Source organism: Haliotis rufescens, unplaced genomic scaffold (genome assembly GCF_023055435.1).
Source record: "Haliotis rufescens isolate VD_foot unplaced genomic scaffold, xgHalRufe1.0.p SCAF_2, whole genome shotgun sequence".
NCBI classification, from domain to species: domain Eukaryota; kingdom Metazoa; phylum Mollusca; class Gastropoda; order Lepetellida; family Haliotidae; genus Haliotis; species Haliotis rufescens.
Genome location: NW_025963890.1, coordinates 34,713,148 through 34,726,403, shown reverse-complemented (window position 1 = coordinate 34,726,403; position 13,256 = coordinate 34,713,148). Strand labels below are relative to the sequence as shown.

Genomic DNA, 13,256 nt, shown 5'->3' with positions numbered 1-13,256 from the left:
TTCATTTAACATTATCATACAAGCATATATCCAATGCGCTGGTTTAACCATCGTGTTCATTTATTATTATCATACAAGCATACATCCAGTGTGCTGGTTTATCGTTCATTCTCATTTAACGTTATCATACAAGCATATATCCAATGCGCTGGTTCCACCATTGTGTTCATTTAACATTATCATACAAGCATATATCCAGTGTACCGGTCTTGCCATCTTTTTCACTTTTAACGAAATGTGTAAGTGTCATTTTTTAATGTTTGTTTGGTTTTATAATAATATAGTGGGAATGAATAAATACATGCTAACAACTAATCTGGACGAACTATATATATTGAATTGTTGAGTACAAACACGTCAGTGCAACTGAAATAACTTCCTTGACCACGAAAATCTTAAACTACGAACAATGTCTTACATTTAGCGAAAGAAATACCAAGAGTCTCGCGTTGTGAATGTATCTCATGCTAAATCTACTTCTGATTTCTTTTAGTTGATATGTACATGGCACATCACATTTACGATAAATAGTCAACAGCAAACGTGAATTTACTGTAATTAAAACATCAGTTAATATAATAAAATATATTGATATGTGGAACTATGAATGAATATTTGATTCCACTAATTAAAAACAGTTGTTACACATATTAATGTGTATTTATATTCACTTCATGTTATCATTTTTTCGTCAAATGATTGATATGTATCCTTATGTTTGGGCATACTATACTGTCTAGTGGTTCGAAATAGGTGACCAATTCTGTGTTAACTAACTGTTTTTTCTTATCGTTTTACAACCAAAGTTTTTCGGTGTTTTTTTAGTTTGCTTCCTCACAGGTTCTTTACAACTCAATATAGCTTCAACTGGTAGGTTCCATTGCAGCAGCGTTATACTATCAACAATTAATTTGAGATGAATTCCTCACTTCAGTCTATAATTACCTTTGTCAAACTGTTGAAATTCAATAATATAAATTTTGCTTCGCTAACATGGTATATGTATGACATATATATATACACTCACGAATTTGATAGTGCGGCTTTGTATAAATGCATGTATATGTAAAGCGTAATCAAATATGTTGAATTAACATATTATTGAATAAATTAATATGTGAATAGTCAATCATATATAATATAATAATAGATATTTTTCCATTCATACTTACACAACATGTTTTCATCTGTAGTTCACTGTTCACTGATGGTTGCCCCCTGGGGAGGTCCCGGGTTAGGATATATCCCCAGCTACTTATGACCGTGGTACGAGGCCACTATGTGGATCAGTTGGTTAGGCTCGGTGCCTTGTTGATGTCTGGTTTGTCTACTCAAGATACGATTGCCACCGTCTTATAGTTGGAATATTGCCGAGGGCGGCGTTAAACAGCAACAAAACACTAATGATCTTGAGCGGTTACTCCTCCGCCATGTTTAACCATTGAGCCACACACTTTTACTTTGTACAGAACAAAGGGTGATATTTACCATAGATATAACACTACGATGAAGAGCCGTTATTTTAACACATTCACGAGTGTTTCATTGACATGTAGCGAACCATTAGCAGTTAGACATTAAACCTCTGTATTGTATTTATAAGTTTGTGAGTCATTCAGTTTCAATAAGCTTGTTCACTACAGCCACACACACGTACAACACTCGGGATACTGCTGCTGAAATTCGTGTGAATTGATTGCATGTGTTGAGTAAGTACGGTATGTGATTTGTCCCAGTGCAAACATTATTATCATGTCATTTTTCAAACCTTCATGTACATGTATGTGGGAGTAAAGGGCGTCAGATAATACAAGGAGGCAGTGAATTACATCAGTAAATAATCTTAACATTTGGCACCCATTTCTTTAAAACAAATGGTTGCTTTGATATTGTTAATCTTGGACGGTATTGGACGAGTAAAACAGTCTGGTTTTATACATGCATTTCATGCATGTTGATATATCGTCATACAAACCCACTCAAAATGATATTTCTATTTTCAGACTTGTTTTATTCTACATTGATGCGTTTTTATGGTATCAAAAGATATGTTTTAAAGCAGTTATTTATGTGTACAAATATACTCAAGCGTCTGTTAACAAATTCTTCTTCGTCGAAGGGATGATCTTTGTTTATAACTAATGTATTTTACGGGCTGCGTTTCTCCTGGAATGGAATTATATGTGTATAGTTTGTGTTATAGTTACTGTACTTTTTTTTTTAATTCACAGGCATTTGCTGTAGGATTATTTAAACCAGCAACGTTGCAACAAATCATGTAATACACACATGAATAGGAAATAATTTTATATTAAGAAATAATGAATACTGACAACAGGCATTTGGTTCTATCTGCCAGAACATATAATGAGGAATAATCAGCATTCACAAAAAAATCCAGGTCATGGAATCATAAGCCAATTTCCTATGAATCATAAAAGACACACACTATTAGTGAGTAATTGTTTTCATTATTTTGATAAATAATGAACTACGACACCAGGCACGTGATTCGATCTGTCAGTAAATGTGATGAAGAATATTCAGTATTCACAAAAATATTTTTTTCCATGTGATGAAATCACAAGCGACGTTGCTTTAAATCATAGAAGACACACACTACTACTGAGTAAAACATAATAATATTTTAAGAAATAATGAACACCGACAACAGGTATGTGGTTCGATCTGCCATAACATATAACGAGGAGTATAATGAGGAATAATCAGTATTACCAAAAATACTATTTTTTCGATGTAATGAAATCATGAGCAACGCTGCTTTAAATCATGTAATACGCACACTGAATAAGAAATACAATTAGTTCTAGAAAAAAGTACACCGACAACAGGTGTGTGATACGATCTGTAAGTGTATAATGAAAAAACATTCAGCATACGCAAATATAATATGTTATTTCCAAGTCATGAAATCACAAGCGACGTTGCTTTAAATCATATAAGACACACACTTTTACTGAATCATAAATAATATTATTTTAAGAAATAATGAACACTGACAACAGGCATGTGGTTCGATCTGCATAAATATAACGAGGAGTAATCAGTATTAACAAAATTAATATTTTTTTCCATGTAATGAAACCATAAGCGACCTTGCTTTAAATCATGTAATACATACACTATTACTGAAATAAAAATTAATATTAGTTAAAGAAAAAAATGCACAGACAACAGGCATGTGATACGATCTGCCAAAGTGTATGATGAAGTATATTCAGTATTCACAAAATAATAATTTTTTTCCAAGTAATGAAATCATAAACGACATTGTTTTAAATAATATAGGACACACACTTTTATTGAATAAAAAATAGTATTATTTTAAGAAATAATGAACACTGACAACATGTATGTGATTCGATCTGCCATAACATATAACGAGGAGTAATCAGTATTAACAAAAAAAAATATTTCCAAGTAATGAAATCATAAACGACGTTGATTTAAATAATATAAGACACACACTATTACTGAATAAAAAACAATATTACTTTTAAAAATAATGCAAATCAACAACAGGCATGTGATTTAAACAATATATAAAATATCATGAGGAATAATCAATATTCATGAAAATAATATTATTTGTCCAAGTAATGAAATAATAAACCATGACAAATTATTTATAATGGCCATTTGGTTGGATATATATGTTGGGTCAGTCATACCCAGTAAGTACATATATTTACTATGTATATATGCCTTCTTCTTAAGTTTGCAAATACTTCAATTGATAAACTCCAATGGTCGAAATTTATAGCAAATACGTCAAGGAAAAGCTAATTCCTATTAGGTTAATCATAAGTCACCCAGGGTAAATATATGGTAAGAGTAATGATTTAGACATCTCAGTTGTTCATAGTTGTAATGGCATAGAGAAAGTAAGACCCGACAGGATCATGTACCAAAGTTCAACGCAAATAACTGTTAAATCCTCTTACCTTCTAGTACACATCAAAATTAAATCCATATTTATTTTCTTCAGAATTTTACCTTCAATATTCAATAACTATTTAGATAAGTATCAACTCACATATCACTAATGGTCACCTACAAAAAAGCCCAAACATCACTGATCACATATAATGAAAAAGCATTGACATTTCAAATAAGAGACAGTTATTTACATAGCGAAGTCAACATCCTAAACGGAAGTACGTCCATCTTCTGATTGGTTGATAAATATCAGAAGATAAATTGGAAAACCCCACTAAGCTGAAATAGAGCTATTGTCATGAAGCATGACTTATATATATTGATAGTGTCACGCTACCTCTCTCGTGTCAATTACATATGCCATCACAAAGTCAGTTAAATTGAAATGACGTGTTTCTCTTTGTGATTTATTTGTGACAAATAATATAAACACACAGATGTAGCCAAACATACCTTATACAGAATTCGGATATTATAGCTAAGAACACAGACTTCTCAAAATAATTAAAAAACACTATTAGTGGCAGTTAAATATGCTCGTCTAAATAGGAATGTAAATGTCAAATTGAAACATCATAAATTTCTAAATGTATTGAAAGTAAAATACTTGTCGGTGTCTGATTAAAAAATGTATGTGTCTTAGTGTTGGGATATGTACAACACTCGTCTATATGGTCATACAGCGTAAATAGAAAAGCTAGGCTTACATGTACTCACCGTCGACATACCATTCTAGGTTTGTTAAAATATAAGGAATACATGTTTGTATTTGAAAGAGGTCCATGATCGTGGGTCGGTCACCATGGAAACTAAAATGCATGTGTCTCATAGGTCAGGTTTAAGGAAGGGAAATGCTATCAACATGCATCCGTTTGTGAAATGAGAAGCACATCCTCAATGGTTTTTTCCCCAGTTATTCCTGACAACGAAACATTGCTGAGTCAGACAGTTGGCAATAGAGGCTGTTAAAATGAATAGGTTCATTGTATACAAACGCGAGTTATTTATTTTCAGATAAAAATAGTTTTGTCAGCATGACATATTTCAGGCCATTTCATAAGACTGAGTAAATTTCTTCGCAGATAAGCGGGTTCCATGTATACTGTGTATACATGGCTAGAAAATACATAGTTGATAATAACAATGAAGTAGATATAATTTATAACGTCACACGTTGAACAGAAGCACTTCAGTCCGTCAATTTCGATGGTAAATCAAATGTTAAAACAATATACGATTGTGGGCATCTATTTCCGTGGGCTGTACCAGCACGTCTAACTAACTCAGCTATGGACAATTATATCGCCCAATCTGCGCGATATAAATGTTTCCTCGACCATGCATCAGTGTATTAATGGTAGGATTTAGTAAATAATTGCCGTGTTGCTAACACGTGATGCTCTCTTGCAATAACATAGATAATGCGATTAATTTCAATACTTTTTTACAGTTCGGTTTATTTGTGTATGTAAAAATACTTCAAATAGTGGTGTTCGAAAATCCGATTGCTTACTATAAATTAATATTTGAAAACGAAAATATTCACAGTTTAGATGGGGTCAATCACATCTCAGCATACCAATTTAAATATACATGTCTGTGGTGATTATAGAATCTGAGTACAAAATGAACAAGGAAAATATATCAACATCAACACAAAATAGCTCTCAATTAGTATATAGTAATTGAAGGACGGTGGACAATACAAATTATCTTTAAACAAATGTATGCGAAGTGTATTTCTGATATTTTATGTTTGGTTATGCTATTTTATTTATATCCAGAAGATTGCAATATGTTGTTCAAAATGTTGTTTCTGACGACGTTGTGTCAGTGTGTTGCTTATCACACTGGATGGTGTCCCATGCACTACTAATCTCGCTAACTTTGAAAGCGAGCGCCATTCTCAAATGCATTGCCGGGACCGCCATCACCGTTGAAGGCCACTCCTACAGATATTTTACATTCCCTAAACGTTTTTCAATCCACAATTTCCTGTCGCACATTTTTATACACAACACCATACCATGTCACAGAGTTCGGGATCATTCTCCGCTGTTAGATGCATTCGTACACGTGTTTCAGTATAAGAATCATGTTTTGGTAATTATATTCTGTGTTTTGTATGTGTTAATACAACTAGTAAAGGCACCTGTGGGATCGGTTATGTGTTTTGTTATTACGCATTCTTAAGTGATAAGGGGTCACAAAGATACTGATGTGATGTTAATCAATACCGCATTGACTAATAAGGAATACTAATAGTGATTCTAAAACGAAATAATGTTTCCAATCTTTAATTGCTTATAATAGTAACATCAACATAAAACAAAATATCCTAAAATATAGACAGAGAACGATCGAAAAGTTACCAGTATTACATGGGAGTCAGATGATACAACTGTGTCGGAATGTGCCCTTCAAAGACACAGTAGCATACTTTTTTCAACAGTAACCGTTCATATAGCCAACATCTACAAGTTAGTTTGTTTTTATTCAGTGTAGCAAAGATAATGTTCATAATTCACTTGTAGCATAATTCAGTTGTTTAATCTGGTCGTGTGATTCGGAGTGAACATGGCTATTCACTATTTTAATTTATCTTTCGAACATTGTCACAACAGCAAACGCCGGACACCATTACATGTCTTGTGTCGTTCATAACACAGAAGAAATGATGACCAAATACAAAAATTAAAGCGTACACCGACATAGAGGGAAATACTGATTTTATCAGAAATAATGTATCTATTTATAAGCAAATCGTTTAAGATCTGAATAATTTTGGACTCATATTGATTAAAATAGGTAATATGAAAAATATTCATTTAACGCGGTATGTCAGATATGCTACATATTTGCCATGCATCAACCATCTGCCGTGTCTAGCCAACCAGAAGCAGTCGTGGACACATAGGACTAGTTGTGCCGGTGTAGGGTATGCAGGGTAGTGTCGTAAGGCATTGAGATTAATCAAACTCCTCCACTGCTTGTCTTAAACCCCGTCATGGTCACAATGAGTCTTTTTCATTCTTTCATGTGTCAGTCCTTCCTTCTGATAACTCACTTCTACATACGAAAATATAAATGTGAATTTCATAATTAATCTATTATGGCCTTAGCATGATAAATAAAAATTAGTTGGTGTAATTTGTCAAGGGTTATTTGTGTGGGAGATACGCACATCGAACATGGATTCAGCTATAGATTTGGATTAGTATTTTGAAAATCATTGAAAGATTAAACTACAACGATTCAAGTTGATATTTGTAGAGCGCTTTCTTAAACATACAGACGTTCTCCCAAACTTTCCTCCAAAAGGCCTGTTAATATGCACTGAATACTGGCCTGGATATGTATGGTATACTAATATGCACATATGTGTTTTAATTTTCTGTGTCTTTGTATGCACAATAAACACATACCTACAGTTTTATTGTGTAAGATGCAAGCTGTTGAGTTTGGTTTTCCCGCTGCTATATTAAATATCTAAGTAAAATCACAGAGTTATAAAACCCGGAATTGACTGAGATCTTTGACGTTGCGGGTGAGTGACTGAATTTGAACAGTGTTTCAGTTATCTCGCGGCGTGTGAGCTTTATTTTGGAGGGAAGCCTTAATTGATGCATTTCGTAGACATTTACCACTTCGGCGAAACCAACGAGTAGGCATAGGTGCTGGTGATTCCAAGGGTCTTAAACTGAACTGTTGAAGGAAGTAAATTATAACTTAGACGACAATTATTCAAACAGGAAATAATTCGCCTTTGTAATGCCGAGACTGTCTACTTTTAAATATTGGTTTTCTTGAAATGAGCCTTTTCAAAAGTGAGATAAACCGCATAAACATGCCTAAATGTTTCCATGTGAAACACGAAAACAAATATAATTCATGCCGATGTATAAAATGGTTGCTTTCACTTATTACCATGATGTCATTGTTAATAATGACTGATGGGGATGCGAGTTTTTCATGTCTTCTATTTTCAACAGGTGATGACGCACACTTATGTCGATCTGGCAGATGAGCTGCTCTGCGCAGGCGCAGATCCTAATGTCAAGGACATCAGCCACCGCCATATTGGCGGCACGAGTACTTACCGTACAATTTGCCACGACGTTGCCGAAAGTGGGTCGTTGCCAACTCTCCAGTGCTTGTTACGACATGGTGCTGACATATCTCTGAGGGACAAGCGAGGAAATACCCCTGCTCATGTTGCTGCCAAAAGCGGCCATTTTAAACTTGTGCAATACTTATTGTGTGGGATGGCGACGAACGTGACAAACGATTTGAAGCGCACGCCCCTTGACTACCTCGACAGTAAGGAGGACCCCGGATGTCGACAGTGGGTGGAGCGGAGGCGGTGTAAGTTGCAACGTGTAGTGTTGATAGAAAGGAAAAACAAAAAAAACAAAACAAACGAATCATAAAAATAATAGTAAAAAAAAATGAACATCTTATAAAACTTAAATATAGCGATAAGCAATTAAATGTACGTGCCAATGAATATCAAGTAGTGTAATTGAAAAAATATATACCTATACACCTTTTATATCTTATACCAGTATTTAAGAAAAACAACTAATTTGACTCACCACTACAATACTGAAATGTTCATGCATTATTCGCCATTGTCTCGTGTGACCACTATAGCGTTCAATGAGCAGGGCATGTTTCGGCTCCTTTCAATGTAACTGTTGTTATCACCAATGCACCACCATGTCAAGCACATGTAATTCATGTCTGCACAACTGAATGGACGTTTACTTTAAGTGTCGATAGGTCATCCTGACCCATGCCTTGTAAAACACGCATACCACGCGGAAATTGTGCCTTACATAGATATATGTCGCCCGCCACGGGTTTCACGGCTGTAAGCGAAACTATAGTGAATTTAGTATTTCCTATTTCCTCTAAAGGCTCGATGGTTTGAAGGAGTGAAAGGTTTCGTATGAATGCAGGACACGGCCGGGATAATGTTTGCTCAGATGAGATATTACTAATTGCAATCAGATCAAGTGCTTGTCTGTCATTACTGAGCAAATACATGAGGAATATAGAACGTGAACTGATGATGGAAATACTGGAGGGAACACATAGACGTAACATCGTACAAAATTGACCGGCTTTTGTTGGACAAATTAGTTACAAATAGATAGTCAGTATTTACTCTCTGTCTAACTTTCTCCATATGAAGAATGTATGAACGTAACAGCGAACTGCCCCTTGTTGTATGATCTTTTTGAAAGCTGGAATATATTTGAAGTCTGTGACCTACTGCTGCATAATGATATTTGAAATATTTATTCACGTTTTCCTGGGGCTCAGCTGCTTTAACTTATCTGGAAGTGTAGAACAGCCCAAAATATATTCCCGAGTAATGTGTATGTATCAATAATATATCAATAGCGGTGACCTTTACCATAAAAAAATCAGTTGTAATGATTTTTCATATATTCTCATTCTTTGGGATTTTAGTAGCAGGTAAGCGTATATATAAGCTATGGATGTTCGTTTCCATGGCCGATCTCACATGGTATATGATATTAATATGTGATACATGTGAAATATCATACACCTTCGTGAGACCTCATGCCATTGAGGAATGCGTCTGTTTGATATTTTCGTCGTGTTTATCACAAAATAAGCTTGGCCAGGGATGCTAGTTTTGGGAGAAGATTGAAAACAATTAGTTGTGATATTATTTTAGTTGTTAGGATCATATATTATTTAACAATATGTCCTGTTTGAACAATGTGGGTAGGTATGCCCTTTTCATGATAGAAGCGAACTGTGTTGCTATGATTTAGAGCTAATAACAGATTCGAGGGAAATGTTCACATTGAAGACATTTGTTCACATTGGCCTAATTTATAGCGTAGACTGATGATTTTCGTGTTAGCATGAAAGTAAATAGTAGATAATTCACCTTTGCTACATCTATACAGTTCTCTTCCAGCTACGCCAGCGACACTGCGGACGTTGTGTGTTGTTGTCGTTAGGTCAGCGCTGGGACCAGGAAGGTTGAAAGATCTGTCAAGGCTGCAGCTGCCGGGGCCAGTTGTCAGCTGTGTACAGCTTCAAAACCTGCGTGCTCTCGAGGCAGAGATAGACTGTTGATATGAATTGCCGAATATGAAGGAATAACATGTGTTCGATGTGTTGGACCACACTCCTAGTCGTGCTTGAATCAGCTTGCCATAGCTGCCCGTAATAAAACACAATTCAGCAGAGTTTAGTGAAGAGCTGATATTGGGTATCCGCAAAGCCCAAGCTGTTAGCTGCTCTACATCTTCACACAACGTACTAGATGTTCCAGTTCTTTTGTTTGTATAGTCAGCTGTGATGTCATAGACTGAGTATAGCCACGAGGCGAAAGCGTAGGACACATCTCGGTAAAAATGATTCGTTTATCCAGATATGTGTTATTCTGGACAGTGTATCTGGGAACGTTACCGTCCGGATAAACGAGGTGACACAATAGTATTCATCTGTATTCTGACTAATCTCAGAGAGCAGCAACAGGAACAACATTGCCTTGATAATCGTTGCATGATTTAACACGGCATTGCATGGTGTATAAAAAGCATTAGTGTGATAGATCGGTATTTTCCTTATACTTCCTTTACGTTGATTTTTCAATTCGTAATGTCTTATGGTTCCTTGGTGCATTTGTACGTCGTCAACAGTGCGTCTGCACGTCTTCGAAAAGTGCACGTCTTCTTCATTGTGTAATGACTAAATAAAGCTGATCCCACCTATTCTATCACCGTAGTTGTTTAACTGGTGTTTCTGTGATTCAAAATGTGTCTCATATCTATATACACGCACGCGCGCACGCACGCGCGCGCGCGCGAAGACGGGAATAATGCTGTAAGTTACATATATCCTGGTGGTTGGACTCGGGAATAGTGCTGTAACTTACATAGACCCTGATGGGCGGAGATGGGAATAGTGCTGTAACTTACATAGACCCTGATGGGCGGAGATGGGAATAGTGCTGTAACTTACATAGACCCTGATGGGCGGAGATGGGAATAGTGCTGTAAGTTACATAGATCCTGATGGACGGAGACGGAAATAGTGCTGTAAGTTACATAGATCCTGATGGGCGGAGATGGGCATAGTGATGTAAGTTACATAGACCCTGATGGGCGGAGATGGGAATAGTGCTGTAAGTTACATAGATCCTGATGGACGTAGACGGAAATAGTGCTGTAAGTTACATAGATCCTGATGGACAGAGACGGAAATAGTGCTGTAAGTTACATAGACCCTGATGGGCGGAGACGGGAATAATGCTGTAAGTTACATAGATCCTGATGGACGGAGACGGAAATAGTGCTGTAAGTTACATAGATCCTGATTGGCGGAGATGGGAATAGTGCTGTAAGTTACATAGATCCTGATGGGCGGAGATGGGAATAGTGCTGTAAGTTACATAGACCCTGATGGACGGAGACGGAAATAGTGCTGTAAGTTATATAGATCCTGATGGGCGGAGATGGGAATAGTGCTGTAAGTTGATCAGACCTTTAATCACTGGTTTGACTCGTCCAGATTACGTACATGGCACTTTGTGTAAAGCCAAAATATTACTGACTGTTGGAAATCCTGCGACCCTCTTATTGAATTCAATGGGATAACTCACTCGTCTAAATTAACATTGATGTGTAACTGAAAACGTGTGTGCCATAGAGCTTAAGGTACTTAATAGTTTCGACCTTTACACATCTTGACACAGATCGCTAACCGCACTTTACCATGTGCTGCATTTGTGTATGATCCAAAAAAAACAAATAACACTACTTCTATAACGTCATTCACAACATATTCGTTTTATAAATGCATGGTGGTGGGGTGGATGAAACTGTGTAATATTAGATCAAGAATAGTAGATTGTAATTCTTTAGTATGTCCTATCATTTTCATTGAATGTAGGTATTTACAGATTTTTACGGTCAGCTTACAGCGGAACTGCATCTTTCCAATATAAGTAGCAGAATCCGTCCAAAACATCAGCAGAACCCGCCTCTAACATCAACAGAGCTCGTATCTAACATCAGCAGAGCCCGCCTCCAGCAGCTCCAGAGGCCGCAACTAACATCAGCAGAACCCGCCTCTAACATCAACAGAGCTCGGATCTAACATCAGCAGAGCCCGCCTCTAACATCAACAGAGCTCGTATCTAACATCAGCAAAGCCCGCCTCCAGCATCTCCAGAGGCCGCAACTAACATCAGCAGAACCCGCCTCTAACATCAACAGAGCTCGTATCTAACATCAGCAGAGCCCGCCTCCAGCATCTCAAGAGGCCGCAACTAACATCAGCAGAACCCGCCTCTAACATCAACAGAGCTCGTATCTAACATCAGCAGAGCCCGCCTCTAACATCAACAGAGCTCGTATCTAACATCAGCAAAGCCCGCCTCCAGCATCTCCAGAGGCCGCAACTTACATCAGCAGAACCCGCCTCAAATATCAGAAGAGCACGTATCTAACATCAGCAGAGCTCGTATCCAACTTCAGTAGAGCCAGCCTCTAACATTTCCAGAGGCCGCCACTAACATCTCCAGAGGCCGCCACTAACATCAGCAGAGCCCGCCTCTAACAACTGAAGATCCCGCCTCTAACATCAGCAGAGCTCGTCTCTAACATCAACAGTAGCCGCCTCTAACATCAACAGAGACCGCCACTAACATCTGCAGAGCCCGCCTCAAACATCATTAGAGCACGTATCTAACATCAGCAGAGCTCGTATCTAACATCAGCAGAACCCGCCTCAAACATCAGCAGAGCACGTATCTAACATCAGCAGAGCTCGTATCTAACATCAGCAGAACCCGCCTCAAACATCAGCAGAGCACGTATCTAACATCAGCAGAGCTCGTATCTAACATCAGCAGAACCCGCCTCTAACATCTCCAAAGGCCGCCACTAACATCTCCAGAGGCCGCCACTAACATCAGCAGAGCCCGCCTCTAACAACTGAAGATCCCGCCTCTAACATCAGCAGAGCTCGTCTCTAACATCAACAGTAGCCGCCTCTAACATCAACAGAGGCCGCCAATAACATCAGCAGAGCCCGCCTCTAACATCAGCAGAACCCGCCTCTAACATCAACAGAGGCCGCCAATAACATCAGCAGAGCCCGCCTCTAACATCAGCAGAACCCGCCTCAAACATCAGCAGAGCTCGTATCCAACTTCAGTAGAGCCCGCCTCTAACATTTCCGGAGGCCGTCACTAACATCTCCAGAGGCCGCCACTAACATCAGCAGAGCCCGCCTCTAACAAC

At 37.5% G+C, this 13,256-nt stretch overlaps 1 protein-coding gene across 2 annotated transcripts in view; it reads left to right on the top strand.

Annotated features, from left to right (window-relative positions):
* The window catches only part of LOC124111917 (cyclin-dependent kinase 4 inhibitor C-like), a 33,927-nt gene extending 23,201 nt beyond the window's left edge, over window positions 1-10,726 (top strand). For both annotated transcript variants that reach the window (XM_046471824.2, XM_046471825.2), the window contains exons 3-4: window positions 7,953-8,325; window positions 9,920-10,726. In XM_046471824.2, the coding sequence (XP_046327780.1) occupies window positions 7,953-8,325; window positions 9,920-10,080 (534 nt within the window). In that variant the 3' untranslated portion in view covers window positions 10,081-10,726. The remainder of the gene's footprint in view (window positions 1-7,952; window positions 8,326-9,919) is intronic.
* Window positions 10,727-13,256: the final 2,530 nt, after the last annotated feature.